The following is a 16,209-nucleotide window of genomic DNA, read 5'->3' as shown; positions in this document are numbered from 1 at the left end:
TCACCTCAATGCATCCAAAGTTACTGTTGGATAAAGCCTAATTTGCATATTTCAAACACAACATTTCAGAATGACTTTTTAACCCTATTCACCTGTAGTGTCTCCAAAAATGTGTGTAATTTATACAATTCATGTCTTAAAAGGCCTTCTCTAAATTAGTTTTTCATCTCAACCTGTCAATCACCACTAAGCCCCGCCCCCTAAAGCATCCCCTGCTGTCTGGTCTCTTGGACTCTAAATGGACCATAATGTACTAAATGAACATCATGCTGGATTGAAGAAGACTTGAAACTAGAGATTGAGACCATAAACTCATGTTTACAATGTTTACTGAGATAATACATCAAGAGAGAAGTAGGACCATTTTCTCATAGACTTCTATAAAACCAGAGAGGAGTCGCCCCCTGGTGGCCAGCAGAGAGGATGACAGTTTAAGGCGCTTACAGCTGTCTGTGTGTTGTTTGTAGCCGCTCCCTACTGGGTGAAGGAGCCTCAGAGCCTGATGTACTCTCCCGGGGAAACGGTGCGACTGGACTGTCAGGCTGAAGGCATCCCGACGCCCACCATCAGCTGGAGCATCAACGGTCAGCCAATCACAGGTACGGATGCTCCTCACCTCTTTATCGGGCTCTGAGCGTCACTGCTTTAAAAACTTCTTTGCTTCGCTGACATTTTCATTCTCCGTGCCGACTGATCAGCACTCTTCACTCCGAACTCTTCACTCAGAGTTGGACATTGGATCGCACGACGGCCGATAACCACAGAGAGATTTCAGGGAAGAGCAGCGTTCATTTCCTGTCTCTCCACTATAACAGAGAGCCTCTTAAGCTCTGATGAATGAGGCAGCGTACTTGTGATAAGATGGACTCAACAAGGGGAGGGGGGGGGAGAGAAGGAAAAAAGGAAAGGTAGAAAGAGGGGAGAAGATAAGATAACATAGTCCTTTATTCGTCCTGCAGTGGGGACATTTACAGCGTTACAGCAGCAAGACAGTAGAAAAATAAAGATAATAAATAATAAACATGCATTTACAAGAAAAGTACAATATAAAAAAGATATCAACACTAAGACTATATAAAGAAAGTTAAATAAAGTAGAATGTATTATGTACATAATAGACAGAATCCTACAGAATGGACTAGATATTTACATTATAGACAGAGATTGGGATGGGATGTTATGTTTATATTGCACTTGTGTAAAATAAATAAAAGAGAACTGAAAGGAAGGATGGAAGAAAGGAAATAAAAGGAGTAAAAAAAGAAGAAACAAAGGAAGTGAAATAAAGAAAAGATGTGAGGAATCAAAGGCAGAAAGAAATGTGTCAGTAAGGAAGGAGGGAAGAAAAGTTAAATCAAAGGAGGAAGACAACAGTTGGAGGATGGAATAAAAGGAAGTAGCATCGAAGAGAAAAGTGAAGGAAGGAAGAACAGGAAGAAGCAATATGTAAGAAACATACTTTAATGTCAAATGTGCTTCTCTTCATGGGAACCCTAATATGTGAAGAGCAGGATACGAGGACCAGCTGTGGGGACGAGGCGGAGGACTCGACGGCAGCTGCTGCTTCGGCTGTTGGACGGCGGCTTCTTGCTCAAACATTCCTTTGTGTTTGTTTCTGTTTGACAAACTCACAGTGTTGTCCCATCTTCTCCCCCCTCCCCCGCTGTTAGAGGTGGACGACGACCCCCGGCGGAGCGTCTCCGGCGGCGTGTTGATCCTGAGGGACGTGGAGTTCACCGACACCGCCGTGTATCAGTGCGAGGCCTCCAACAAACACGGCTCCGTCCTCCTCAACACCTACCTCTACGTCGTCGGTATGAGCTCGCCGTCCTCGCCGCCTTCCTGTCCTCAGACTCTGTCCTTCATGTGTCCGTCCTCTGTGTCTCCCAGAGCTCCCTCCTCAGATCCTGTCCACCGACAGCGTGGTGTACCGGGTCACCGCGGGCGGAGAGGTCATGCTGCACTGTGCATCCTTCGGATCGCCGCGGCCGCACGTCACATGGTGAGACACGCCCCAACGTCTTACAAGGTCCCGCCTTTTATCTTCTTTTAGGAGCCCCAACATGTCGGTGTGGTTCTATTTCTAAAAATACTTGAGTATTTCCATTATATGCAACTTTTCACTCCAATATCTCATAACGACATATTCCTGATAATACTTAAATATTATGAATGCAGTACTACTTACTTTACGAACCCTTTGAATCGGTCTGATCAGACTGAACCTCCCAGTTTCTGCATCGCAGCTGCAGGTATTTACTTTCAGCAGAGCAGCAGCGCCCCCAGCTGGCTGCACAGCACACTACAACAACACAGGGCACTGTAGGCAGGATTAATGGTTCCATTTATTTATTTATTTTCTTTTTGAAGTCAAACTCCACAGATATGAAGTCGATATATAGTATTTTTTCTATTGGTTTTCACCAAAAAGCAAGAGTTATACAGTTGATCATCATATCAGTTGTTTTTGTAAGGATGATTCTGATATTTCTTAGACTAAATATCTTTTAGAAACAGTCTTACATGCTTTAAAAACAAGATAAAGATAACATACAGATTTAATTTGTTAATATATAGACGGGTGCTTTCTGCCATGAGAGGTTGTGTTGCAAGTGATATCACTTCTCTCTCTCTGTGGCTCATCATTTATTGATCATCTCCCATTTATCATCCATCCACTGACGAGCCAGGAAGCACGCTCCCATCGATCCCGCTGTGCTGTTACTGCCGTTTGCTGTGATATTAATTTCCGGGCGTCTAATGTTGGAATGAAAGACTCAGGAGGGACAGAGTTGCAGCGACACCTCCTGATTGATGTGCGTAACGATCAATATGTTCCCCCCATAGGGAGGGTGAGGACAAGCTGCCCCTGCTGTCGGACCCACGCGTCGCCCTGCTGACCAATGGGACGATCAAGCTGTCCGGCGCCACTCACGACGACAGCGGAGAGTACGTCTGCTCCGTCAGGCACGCCAACATCTCCATCAGAGCCTACCTGGAGGTCTACAGTGAGTCAGCACCCTGGGGGACCCCGTGTGTAGGACCGAGAGAGGGGGCAGTTACGTCAAGAATAGTTTTGTGGAAGTGTTAATGAAGATAAACAGAAGATCATCATTTTAAGTTCCTAAAGGGATAGTTGTGATGTTCTTATGAGGCACTTCAATAATCAGAGTCTGTACGATATATTTAGAGTATTTTCTCTGCTTTGCCGTGGAGGCAGCTGTACGGTCTGCGTTACATATGCTGTTGTGCAAGGTTTGTTGTTGTCATCAAAGCTGATTGTATATGATACTCAATAAAGTCGTGTGGGGTTTTTAATTGTAAAGTTCGAGAGTGCTTCCAGAAGTTAATGGAGACATTACAAAGCTTTCAAACGCTAAGAGAGAAATACTGCAACGTCTTCAAATTCTTCTTATTGTTACAGAAACGTTAGTTGCAGAGAGCAGTGTGTGTTTACCTTCCTCCGGGTCACATGTTTTTATTTTGCCGTTTCCTGGCAGATCGGACGACGATCCTGACGAGCCCGCAGCACGTCCGCGTCCCCAGAGGAAGCAGCGCTCTGCTGGACTGTCACTTCTACAAAGACCCTCAGCTGCTCCGCCAGCAGGTGGTCTGGAAGAAAGACGGGATGAAGCTGCTGGAGAAGCCGACGGACGACAAGTAAACGCTCACTCTGACGTTTCTGTCTGCAGCGAAACTAAACCTCGTTGGTCTCTGGTTGTGTTGGACCGTCCCACTTGATCTAAATGTCAGCTCTGTGTGTGTGTGCGTGTGTGTGTGTGTGTGTAGGTACACTTTCTTTGAGAACAGCACCTTGAAGGTGACAAACATCCAATCAGAAGACAGCGGCCCTTATTCCTGTGAGGTCATCACTGACCTGGACCACGTCATGGCCAACGGCTCCATCACTGTCGTGGGTATGTCACTGTGTGTGTGTGTGTGTGTGTGTGTGTGTGTGTGTGTGTGTGTGCGTGTTTCACACTAACACCTTTGTGTCGGACCCTCAGCGCGGCCGGACCCCCCCAAAGATCTGTCTCTGTCGGATGTTGAAGACCACAGCCTGACTCTCAGCTGGATCCCAGGACACGCCCACAACAGCCCCATCACCCGTACGCTACACACATGCACACACACACACACACACACACACACGCTTTAGCTGCAGTTTGAAATAGGCTACACAAACATAACAATAAAACAATATTTGTGTTTTCAGAGATTCACGTCTTCAGTTGGAACCGATCCACAGACAGGAAGTCAAACTATTAAAAAACAAAAAAGTTAACTTTTAGATCGCAACCAACATTTTGATATGCAAAAATCTATTTCTTTGTATCAAAATCCAATATCTTTTTCCTTGAAAATATCAGCTGGTAGCGATCAATTAATAAATAATAACAATATCACAACATCCATTTCTGTGCTTAATTTCTGTGGATGTTAGTCAGATTCCTCTTCACCTTGTCATGGACACAATATATAGTTTGAATGAAGGAATCAGTCATTTTGATCTTTGACTTTTTATTTAATTATAATGAATAGAATGCAAAGCGAATCATCTGCCTTTTAAATTCACGTACATGTTTATCCGTTCAGTATTTATTCCTTTTATTTTCGTATTCATGGCCCATCAGTTTAAGATTAAGTCCAACATGGTGTGTGTGTGTGTGTGTGTGTGTGTGTGTGTGTGTGTGTGTGTGTGTGTGTGTGTGTGTGTGTGTCCATCTGTCAGAGTTCGTGGTGGAGGCGCGGGAGGAGCAGCATGCCGAGCCGGGCAGGTGGAGGTGGGAGGAGTGGAGGCGGGTCCCTGGGGACTTCAACCACGTGGAGCTGACCCTCGACCCCTACTGCACCTACCGCTTCAGGGTCGTCGCCATCAACGCCGTGGGCAGCAGCGACGCCAGCACGCCGTCCGACGACCGCAGCACGCCGCCCGCCGGTAAGACACGTCCAATGGCGTAGCGCCCGCGTGATTTAGACTTTCATGAACGCCGTCTCCATGAAGGAAAAGGTCATGGTTAAAGGAATAATCCAACATTTATAATAGGCATATTTGTAAAACTTGTAAATCTCGACTTTCACTTTAATTTAATTTAATGAATTTACCTCAGGTGCTTAATGTTTTATGTATAATGTTATTCACCCTATTAGTTGGAATAGGGTGTAGAAACTGTGATTCTCCATTGAAGGTTGTGTTCATCGTCTCCTCTCTCCTTCCTGCAGTTCCCGACAGAAACCCGGCTAACGTTCGCAGCGAGTCCACGGACCCGAAGACTCTGACCATCACGTGGGATGTGAGTACTTCAGTGACACGTAAACGCGTTCTTAATCCTTCCACGCCACGTTGAATCCAAATCCACGTCACATTCCTTTGCGTCTTCGCAGGAGATGGACAAGCGCTCGCACAACGGCCAGGGCTTCCTGTATAAGGTGTTCTGGCGGGAGGAGGGGGCGGCGAGCGTTCACTGGAACCACGCTGACGTCCAGTCACCGCCATTCCTGGTGAACAGCTCGAGAGTGTACGCGCCGTTTGAGATCAAGGTCCAGGCTGTCAACTCGCTGGGAGAAGGACCGTCACCTGATCCCAATATCGGATACTCTGGAGAGGACGGTACGTCGGCTGAGCCCGGCTTAGTTAATCACCACATCAAATAAAAACACACAAAGTACGGAAGCCCAGAGAGGCAAAAACTACTCCGGTGATCCGTTTTTCAAGTTTGATCTAAGCGTTTGTTTAGTTTGTTGTTGTAATACTAATTTCAGCCACAAGAGGTTGTAGTGCAACCCGTCTCAGCAGGTCAGCACAGATTTAAAATACCAGCCAAAATCATGTGCAAATTAAAAACTACATGAAAAAATACCACCAAAGCAACACACATGGGATGAATAATCAGATAAAGGCTGGAAAACAGTCAAATAAAACAACAACAAACAAACAAATAAAATATGAAGGACATTATAAGTATAAAAAGGGAAAATCATCAAAACGTAAGAATAACTAAAGCCTAAACACCAAAATATTTGTATTGTTTTTTATTCGAACACATATAAGACCACATGGAATCCAGATAATCTTAAAAATCTTTGAGAATATGAGAGGAAAAAAGACCTCCTTCAGACTAAATGTCGAGGAACTGGTCTGTTATAAACCAAATGTGCAGGCTAATTGTTCCTCCAAATTCTTGCTCCAGAACTAATCACACAGGCGCCTCTCTTTATGCAAGGCAGTCTGGGTATTAAAGACTGGAATCATCCGACACTGAGACGGCTCCTTCTGCATAAATGTCAAATCCAACAGTGGAGACAAAGAGCCGGGACGCCTGGTCAGCATCAATGTCTCCTCCCGTTTTGGTTGTTCAGTTGTTGTTTGTTGCTGGGAGGGCGCCCTCTGCTGGTGGCCTTTGAGTTAGCGTCTCAATCATTTCATCAATTTGAAAAAAAAAAAAAACCTTTTCCCTACTTTTATTTAATAGAATGTAGATTACAAGACAGACAAAGATGAAAAATCCATTTAAAAAAACACCACAAAAGTGGACACACGAAACACGATGACACTATATGGAAAAATAAGAGAAAACTGGTTTGTATTTTTCAAATAAAGTGAAAAAAGTAATAAAAAAAACAATAAAAATAAAAAAGGGGAAATAATGAAAAAACAACATAAAAACAGCAAAAAGAAGTACTAACACCTGAACACCAACATATTGTTGTATTATTTGCACACACGTAGGACTGCACGAGAAAGAATAAATAAGAAATGTATCTGGAGAGGCCGTGAACGGAGCTCCAACTCAATGGACATCCACAAACTAAACACGTCCGACACACTTGCAGTCGAGACGTTTCGAAAACTGTGGCCAATTGATTAAATCACACAATGCAGCCGTGGTCGTTGGTTGGACTCACCGGAGGAGATCTTAAATGCTTTGTTTATCCCCTCTGTCTCTCTCTCTCTCTCTCTCTCTCTCTCAGAGCCTAGCGAGGCACCCACGGGAGTCGAAACGGCCGTGATGAACAGCACACTGAGAGTGAAGTGGAACGCAGCCCAGAATGTCCGAGGTGTGCTGAAGGAATACAAGGTATCGTCATGACAACGAGATTATTACTCAAGGAAACTGTGGCTCCTGTCAAACCAAAACACTTCTATTTTATTTCCACACGTTGAAAGACTGCATGAGATCCAGATAAGGAAAAACAACGCGTGTCAGAAGAGGAAAGGAGGGCTTGTAAACAAAAGGAGAAAGAATGAAAATTAACAATAAAAAAAGAAGCTGACATCATTTTGGAAATGACGATAACAAAAAGTAAACAAATTGATCACAAACACAAACCAATCAAAAATGTAGGGAAGAAAATACAAAGTCAGAAAAATAAATACTCAAATAAAGTACAGATACCTGAAGATTCTACTTAAGTACAGTAATGAAGTATTTGTTAAGTATTTGTACTTCGTTACTTCCCTCAACTTAAGGAGAGAAAAATAAAACACTTTAAAGAAAACTGAGCTAACCGAATTAAAGATACAACAAAATCAATCAAGAACAACAAGAAGCACACAAAATGATCTTATAAAAACAAAGAAATGTATGAAAAACAATATAAGATATATATATATATTCAAAGTAATATTCGGTTAAACCAACGTTGCCCCCCCCAGATCTACATCAGGTGCTTGGGCCCCGTTGGCGGTCGGGTCCGGAGGTCTCTCCGCAAGCTGCCCCAGGACAAAGAGAGGGAGGACAGATTTGAGCGGGCGAGGGAGAGAGACGGGGACAGCAAGGTGGTGGTGGTGGTTGTCCCCGGCAACAGGACCTCGGAGGAAGTGACGGGGCTGAAGCTGTATTCCCGGTACGAGCTGTCCATCGCCGCCGTCAACGGCAAAGGGGAGGGGCCTCCCTCCCCGCCGCACGCCTTCAGCACCCCGGAGGGCGGTGAGTCCGGATGAGTTCCCCACGGCAACCTGATGCTAAGAGATGTTAATGTTGGAGATGGATTAGATATGCTAACTGGTGTGTGTGTGTGTGTGTGTGTGTGTGTGTGTGTGTGTGTGTGTGTGTGTGTGTGTGTGTGTGTGTGTGTGTGTGTGTGTGTGTGTGTGTGTGTGTGTGCGTAGCGCCCAGTGAACCCACATCGTTGAGGTTCGAGAGTCCATCAGATAGATCCCTGATCCTCTACTGGGCCCGTCCAGATGACATCAACGGCGTCCTGCTGGGATATGTAGTTCAGTATCGTCAGGGTGAGCAAACAGAAAACACGCCGCCGCCGTTACGCTGTTGCACTACGTTGGCACTAAAGTGGCAATTTGCTACTTAATTACTATTACCGTAACGGAACACTCTCAGCCTCCTTTTTATTGTGAAAGGTAACCGACGGACTTCCTTCTCTGTGTTTCATGTGCAGAGGTGGAGAGCCAAGACAGTCCCTTCCAGATGGAGCTGATCAGCGACCCCACCGTGACCCAGATCGAGTTGTACCCTCTGGACCCCAGCAGCCATTACATCTTCACAGTGATCGCACGCACCGCGGCCGGAGACGGACGCCCCGCCACCCTGAGGGGCGCCACCCTGCTGGAAGGAGGTGGTTGTTTCTCTCCTTTCATTCACATAAACCGGATCCATGAATAACCTTTAATTCACATTAAACAGATTCATGAATAACCTTTAATTCACATAAACCTGATTCATAAATAACCTTTCATTCCTGCGTTTGTCTCCCGCCAGTTCCTCCATCACACATCAACATCGTCTCCAGCAACACGTCCGTCAACATGAGCTGGGTTCCCGGAGAGCGAGACAGGAACCACGGCTTCATCATCAGCTACCAGAGGAAGAGTCGTAAGAGAAATACATCTTTATTCTGCTGATAAGTTTTCTACTTGTCCAGATAGAGAAAGAAACAAAGGTGTTAGATAGAAAGACAGAAGGAAGAAGAAGAGAGGGAGAAATGGTGTTTAGTTACGCAAAGTTACATTAAGTTACACTAAGGTACATTAAGTTATGTAAATTAACGTTAAGTTACGTAAATTTATGTTTACGTAACTTACATTAAGTAACTTTAAGTAACTTTGTTTCGTGTTTACATCACATTGCTACGTTCCTACGTTACATTGTTAGCTTTTTTGCCCTCTTGTTATATGTTGTTACGTTAAAATCGAAAGCTACAATGTTGCGTTCCGATGTTGCGTTCCGATGTTGCGTTCCGATGTGGCGTTCCGATGTTGCGTTCCGATGTTGCGTTCCGATGTTGCGTTTCGATGTTGCGTTCCGATGTTGCGTTCTGATGTGGCGTTCCGATGTTGCGTTCCGATGTTGCGTTCCGATGTTGCGTTCCGATGTTGCGTTACGATGTGGCGTTACGATGTTGCGTTTCGATGTTGCGTTCCGATGTTGCGTTCCGATGTGGCGTTACGATGTTGCGTTCCGATGTTGCGTTCCGATGTTGCGTTCCGATGTGGCGTTACGATGTGGCGTTCCGATGTTGCGTTCCGATGTTGCGTTCCGATGTTGCGTTACGATGTTGCGTTCCGATGTGGCGTTACGATGTTGCGTTCCGATGTGGCGTTCCGATGTTGGGTTCCGATGTGGCGTTCCGATGTTGGGTTCCGATGTTGCGTTACGATGTTGCATTACGATGTTGCGTTACGATGTTGCGTTACGATGTTGCGTTACGAAGCTGCGTGACGAAGTTGCGTTACATTGTTAGGTTGTTGATATTCATTAGAGAGGAAGAGAGTGAGAAAACAATCGGAAATGCAAAACATGACGGACAACTTCTTCAACTTTACTAACTCATGACTGTGTGTGTGTGTGTGTGTGTGTGTGTGTGTGTGTGTGTGTGTGTGTGTGTGTGTGTGTGTGTGTCTGCTGCAGCCGGTAGCAGGTGGATGAACTCGGAGGTGGTGAATTCCACCACAGGTTTCTATTCGCTGACGGGCCTCCAACCGGGATCCCAGTACCACCTGATCATCCGGCACGGCAACGACACTCAGTGGGAAAACGTGACGTGGACCAGCGGACCGGGTAATTGAGTGGAAACGGATGGATTCTCTATTAGTTCAACCTCCACAACATTTAGTCATTTGTGGACATCATAGTAGCAATTTCTCCTTCCTCTGAACACATTGCAAATGCTTTTATGTATCAGCCGCTTTCATGCAAGTAACTGCTGTTTTATAACATTATCATTTGTTTATGTCATATCAGTCAAAATGAACTATACTTATGGATGCTGAATAGTCGTTCCCAATAAAACTAATAGTCTTCATTTCATTTAATTTATACCTTTATTTGTCATTTTTTCCTGTAAATGTCTCCTAAATTGAACACTTGCTCTCAGGTGAACTTCAGCTTTCACTCAGGAGGAGGTGTGTGGAGTATTAGTTGTAACCAATAACAAGCCACTTGTTCACAGTCACTCAGGGATGAATCCCATGAACCCTCACTTAGCAAGCATAATGAACCGAGCAGGACATAGTGTGGACCGTTTACATAGCAGATTCCTAATTAAATCAGGGCTTCAGTCGTGGACCATGTTGTCATTCACAGCCTCACGATGGCTGAGGCTGGTCGGAGGGTGCAACCAAATGTTTGTTGGAAGTTGGAGATTGGTCATGTTTTTACTTTTTAAACCGAAACGTTTACTTTGAAAGCGAAGTCTGCGTCTCTCTGCCGTTGAACTGATCAAGTCATTGATTAGTCCGTCTCGTCCGATTCTCAGTGCCGTCGGAGATGCCCGGCGGGTTCGCCGCCCAGGGCTGGTTGATCGGACTCATCAGCGCCATCCTCCTGCTGGTGCTGATACTGCTCATCCTCTGCCTTATCAAGCGCAGCAAAGGTGGTAAATACGCAGGTGAGACGAGCCTCACGTGCACGACTAAACACACACACACTCACACACACTCGTCAGGAGTTTGATGCTGAGGTTTCTCCCACAGTGAAAGACAAAGAAGACAAGGAGGTGGACTCTGAAGCTCGGCCCATGAAGGACGAGACCTTCGGAGAGTACAGGTGAGTCCTCCCTCTCCTCTCTTACGAAGGTCCTGGAAGATACATTTACGTGTTTCCTTATACGTTCCTCCTGTGTTATTTTACAAACATACTAATATAATTAACCCCACTATTGATTTTTTTTTTGTTACTTGTAAATTTGTGACTTTAATCTCAGAGAACGAGAACGTTTTTTTTTTCCTTCTCTACTAATTTACACGTCATGCTCTCTTTCATTTGACCTTCAGCTCTTAACACCTCCGGCTCTCTTTTTCTGTTTTATCTCACATTTCTTTCCTCCCTCGATGCTCTGCCGGCAGATCTCTGGAGAGGTGAGGAAGTCCACCTCCTCTTTCTCTCTCACCTGCATGTTTCACTTCCTGTCGTTGACCGTGTCGGGAGGGTGTGCAGTTAAATTTAATTATTTCAAATTTACCCTGTCGGACAACAAACGTAACACCTTCTCCATGTTTTACCCGACAGTTCAGAATTATGTTCTATAACGCTGATTCAATCAGTACAGCAAGTTCCAACCTATAGGTAGGCTTTTATTTTGAAAAACCATCAGGAAGTGTTTAGCATCGACCGGGAGACGCGACTGGAATTCAGTCAGAGAAGCTGAGCTTCAGTTGTCCTGATTGATACTTTAAATGCAAAAACTGAATCTTTAAAAGTAAGTAAAGCTGTCAGATGAATGTAAAGGAGTAAAAAGTACAATTTTTTTTATGAAGTAGCATAAACTGGAAATACACAAGTAAAACTTTTGCAAAACTTAAAGTTGTACTCCGTAAGATTTGAGAGTCATGCTTCTAGCGGCCACTCTGGCGGTAGATGGAACTGCAGGCGAGCCTCTGGGACTTCATCTCCCAGAGTTCCTTTGGAAACCCAACAGTGTCGACTGTATGACATCAGTTGCGATGCTGGTTTTCCCTCGTTGGCGGTCACTTTGCTTCTTGATGACTTTCCTTCTTCACTTCATTAGTTTGTTGTTTCTTCTTCTTGGACTGGAAGTTGAACGGTCTTCTTTCTCTGTTGATCCTCCATTGTGAGTCAGCAGTAATGAAATGTACCTGGTCAAACACTTTAGACTAGAGGGAGCCTGACTCAGCAGTTGGAAGTTACCGATCTCCCATTACCAGTAAACGCAGCATACGTCCGTGAGTAGCTCCACCTGCAGACCAACCGCTGCTGACCGACGGAAAAAGCATCACTAGTTTTTAATTGTGTGCGGGAATGTGGCCACAAACACGGAGATCCTATTTCTGGGCAAAGCAGCAACAAGCACTTTCATTAGTGGGTCACATGATCAATCACTATCGTTTTAACTCACTCTTTGATAGAGAGGAACTTAAAAGACAATTCAATAGATGAACATGTTACGGAATGACACTTTAAATAAATGTACTTAGTAACACCGGCCATCGGCCCTCTCCGTCTGGTAGCGGCTGACAGCGTCTCTCTCTCTCTCTCTCTCTCGCCCTCCAGCGACGCCGACGAGAAGCGCTCCGACAGCCAGCCGTCTCTGAACGGCGAGAGCAAGCTGGGCAGCGACGACTCCCTGGCGGAGTACGGCGACAGCGTGGACATCCAGTTCAACGAGGACGGCTCCTTCATCGGACAGTACAGCGGCCGGGGGCCCGTCCCCCACGGCAACGAGAGCTCCGGCCCCGCCTCCCCCGTCAACGCCGTCCCGCCTCCCCCCGTCGCTCCGTCCATGTCGAGCATCCTGAACCGGCCCAGCTAGACACACACACACACATAAACACTCACACAAACACAAACACACACACTATCTCAATACATTCCACAGGTTTATGCAGTGAAGCTGTTTACAGGATGTCTCACCTTTTCTACTCCAAGTTCACACACACACACACACAGATGTACACACACACACACACATACACACACAGGAAGCTTCACTCTTCTATTAGAAAGAAAACGGAGGGAGGTGGAGGACCGTTGCACCAGCTGCTCATCACTAGTTACAACAGGCGTGTGGATTGCGAAAGCGAGTTGCACCACAGGAACCGGTTCTTAGTGGCGATTAGCTGAGAACGCATATTCTTTATTATTTGGATCCCCGTTAGCTTCCACTCTTCATTGGGTCCTAATTTTAATTAGTTTCATTTATTAAATTAATTATTAATTATTAAATTAATTGATTTTAATTAGTTTAATTTATTAAATTAATTATTAATTATTAAATTAATTTATTTTAATTCGTTTAATTTATTAAATTAATTAATAATAAATGTGTTAGTTTAATTTATTAAAATAATTGATCAATTAATTAATTTGAATTAGTTTAATGTATTCAATTGATTAAAATACATATAATTCTTTGTAAGCTTTAAACAGACAGGAAGTGACTCAATACTAAAGCCCGCCTCTTGCTCGATTTGATTGGTCCGAGGATTTAGCAGCTCGCTCGGTTGTAACTGGCTCAGAAAGCAAACCGTTGGTGGCGTCCAGGAGAGGAAGACGATGTCTGACGTGATGAAGAGTGAGACGAAGAAAAAAAAGGGAAATTTCACCTCGTACAAACACGTGTTCAGTTTCATCAACACACTTAAAGTCGTTCCTTTTGTTTTTATAGAAACGTCGCCACGTTCACGTTGTGTTTTTAGCTCTATGTCTACGCTGTCGTCCACGCCGTCGTCCATCGCCACGCGTCTCCGTCATATTTATTTGTGTTTGCATGCGTTCGGGGACGACCTTGCTATTTATTGATGTGTGCAGAACCTACGAACCTAAGATGCATGCCCCGCCCCCAAGGCATTCAAAACCACTCAGTCGATGTCCAGCGTGTGAGTTTAAAGACTGACTGTTACTGTGTGTGTGTGTGTGTGTGTGTGTGTGTGTGTGTGTGTGTGTGTGTGTGCGATTGTTATGCTCTCCATCTGCAGCGATGGGAGATCTGTTGCCTTAAAAGAGTCCAGTTGAGCCTCCTCTCCTCCCTCGTTCTCTCCACCCGTCTGTCAATCATCCATTTCTCCACACACACACACACACACACACACTCCCATTCCCATCATCCTCCTGTTTTGCTCAGCAGGTAAAATGCAGGACCAGGATGCTACGGTGGCCCTGAGAGCTCAAGTTACTCTTGATTTTAACATTTTGATTAATATTATGTAATATTGACATATTCAATAATATTATTACTAATCTGAAGATTAACGACAAATTTCTGTAATACATGTTTGTTTATCCTCAAACGCCGCTGATGGGTCGTCAAACCAGAAACCATGGCAACGAGCAATGCAGGCGTGTGAAACGCAGCTTTTTTTGGTGCATTGAGCCTTCAGGGCCACTGTAGAACACACTTCCAGACAGAAAGACACACACATCTCACACACACACACACACACACATGGACACGTTGCATCAAGTGGAGGACTATGGAAACCACATGGAGGACCGGTCCTCTGTAGCAGAACCATATGGGACCGGTGACGGAGCGAGGAGGAGGAGGAGGAGGAAGTAGAGAATCTGATGTATCGTTCTCTGAATGTAAATACAGAACCTTGAGATTGTCATTTTTTTTATTTCCATGGCTTCTTTTATAAGATGATCAAATTGGTTTTTTTAAATATCTGTCTCTGTGTCTTCGCGTCCTCTTAGGTTTCCCCTCTCGTGTCCCTTTAGAAGCCCTGAGACATTTAGAGACGTTTAGCATCATAGCGAGGACCTTCCCTTCATCCACTTCCTTTCTAGCGCTTAGAGACGCAGCAGAGCTTATTATTGATTATTAAGACGGCATTAATGTTGGCAGTGCTCTTTTTTTATGGATGCAGAAATCAATCTTAATACTCGGAGGGTTTTGTTTGGGTTGTTTTTTTGTTTTTTTTTGCAGATGATGTGAAGCAGGAACCATCCGGGGAACTTCCTGTGTGTTTTTTGTTTTTAATATTAGCGGAGCAGAGAGAGAGACAGACAATACGAGAGAGAGACGGGCGATACGAGAGAGAGACGGGCGATACGAGTCGCTTCACACCGAGCAGACAGATTTTTATCAGCGTCAAGTGTCGAGGTCTACGTCGGCGAAGAGGACTTCCTGTTGAGGGCACCAGCTGTTCCCACCTCCACCCTTTTCCACTCCCGTTGCCTAGCAACCAGCTTCGGTTGACAAGAAAGAGAGCGTAGACGAAGTAGCTAACGGTATCTGATGAAAAAATGGAGCCAAAGATCGTATTTGATCCTTTTCATTTGATATTCCGATGGAGGAGATGAATTAGGACGCCGCTAACTGTGCTTACATCAGCCGACACCAACCAATAATATCATCGGTTAATCTGTTCAGCCATCTGATCACGTTCCTCCCAGCGTCTGGACATTGTTTTGAAGAATCTGCATTTTTTTTTAGTCAGGACGGAGATGATTTATTCCGGCTTAGCGTGGACGTACTCCTCGTTTGGATCACTTAACTCGCCATCCAACCCGAACAGGAAGTTTACTGAATGTTTACAGAATGTTTACAGGAAGTTTACAGAATGTTTACAGGAAGTTTACAGAATGTGTACAGGAAGTTTACAGTTCCTTGTCCTGGTTTGTGTTGGAATCCAAGGTGAAATCTCTGTCCGACCTTGTCAGACGTCTCCCGGGTCTCCAGCCGTCTCCCCGTCTGTCTCTCTGCTCCGGATGCTGACTGTACAGCGCTGTCTGTCTGCCTGCCTGTCTGTCTGTGTCGCAGCCTTCTTTTATACGTATCAACACGTTGGGGAGGGGGTAAAAAATCACAATATAAAAACAAGTAAAAACAAAAAAAAAGACAAAAAAATGTGGGTATAAATAATATCAATACTGCTATTGACAACAACAGTGCAATTATCAGTTATGGTGACAATGGGTTCATCGGTATCTCAGCAGGGAGGTGATTATTACAGTGGAGACAGCTGTGGGGGGGGTGGAGGGGTGTACTGCAATATTGAGGTGTGCTGATGTTGTACCTGCTTGTTGCATTGTGCACTGTTCTGTATCTGACACTAACCCAGACTGTCGACTAATAAAGAAACATGGCATATCCTGGATGTGTGTGTGCTTGTGTGTTTGTGTGTGTGTGTGTGTGTGTGTGTGTGTGTGTGTGTGCGTGTGTGTGTGTGAGTGTGTTCTGGTACGTCGGCCTTAGTGAGGACATGGAGATGTCTAAGTCCCGCCCCTTCCCTGTGGACCATCATGGGACCATCGGGGGCTCAAACGTGCCTGGGCACAGTACGAAGTG

General features: G+C 44.9%; 1 protein-coding gene across 1 annotated transcript in view; it reads left to right on the top strand.

Annotated features, from left to right (window-relative positions):
* Positions 1 to 16,008, top strand: part of LOC311017623 (neural cell adhesion molecule L1.1-like) — a 42,305-nt gene extending 26,297 nt beyond the window's left edge. The window contains exons 12-30 of the mRNA XM_084016085.1: positions 468 to 599; positions 1,671 to 1,814; positions 1,891 to 2,002; positions 2,848 to 3,008; positions 3,501 to 3,660; positions 3,790 to 3,917; positions 4,008 to 4,109; positions 4,733 to 4,939; positions 5,224 to 5,294; positions 5,386 to 5,611; positions 6,973 to 7,079; positions 7,658 to 7,931; positions 8,114 to 8,236; positions 8,401 to 8,577; positions 8,721 to 8,834; positions 9,870 to 10,019; positions 10,717 to 10,848; positions 10,934 to 11,006; positions 12,471 to 16,008. Of these exons, the coding sequence (XP_083872211.1) occupies positions 468 to 599; positions 1,671 to 1,814; positions 1,891 to 2,002; positions 2,848 to 3,008; positions 3,501 to 3,660; positions 3,790 to 3,917; positions 4,008 to 4,109; positions 4,733 to 4,939; positions 5,224 to 5,294; positions 5,386 to 5,611; positions 6,973 to 7,079; positions 7,658 to 7,931; positions 8,114 to 8,236; positions 8,401 to 8,577; positions 8,721 to 8,834; positions 9,870 to 10,019; positions 10,717 to 10,848; positions 10,934 to 11,006; positions 12,471 to 12,729 (2,852 nt within the window). The 3' untranslated portion in view covers positions 12,730 to 16,008. The remainder of the gene's footprint in view (positions 1 to 467; positions 600 to 1,670; positions 1,815 to 1,890; positions 2,003 to 2,847; positions 3,009 to 3,500; positions 3,661 to 3,789; positions 3,918 to 4,007; positions 4,110 to 4,732; positions 4,940 to 5,223; positions 5,295 to 5,385; positions 5,612 to 6,972; positions 7,080 to 7,657; positions 7,932 to 8,113; positions 8,237 to 8,400; positions 8,578 to 8,720; positions 8,835 to 9,869; positions 10,020 to 10,716; positions 10,849 to 10,933; positions 11,007 to 12,470) is intronic.
* The last annotated feature ends 201 nt before the right edge of the window (positions 16,009 to 16,209 follow it).

The sequence above is a fragment of the Eutrigla gurnardus genome (genome assembly GCF_963514095.1).
Source record: "Eutrigla gurnardus genome assembly, chromosome: 8".
NCBI lineage: Eukaryota > Metazoa > Chordata > Actinopteri > Perciformes > Triglidae > Eutrigla > Eutrigla gurnardus.
This window is presented reverse-complemented; position numbering and strand designations above follow the sequence as displayed.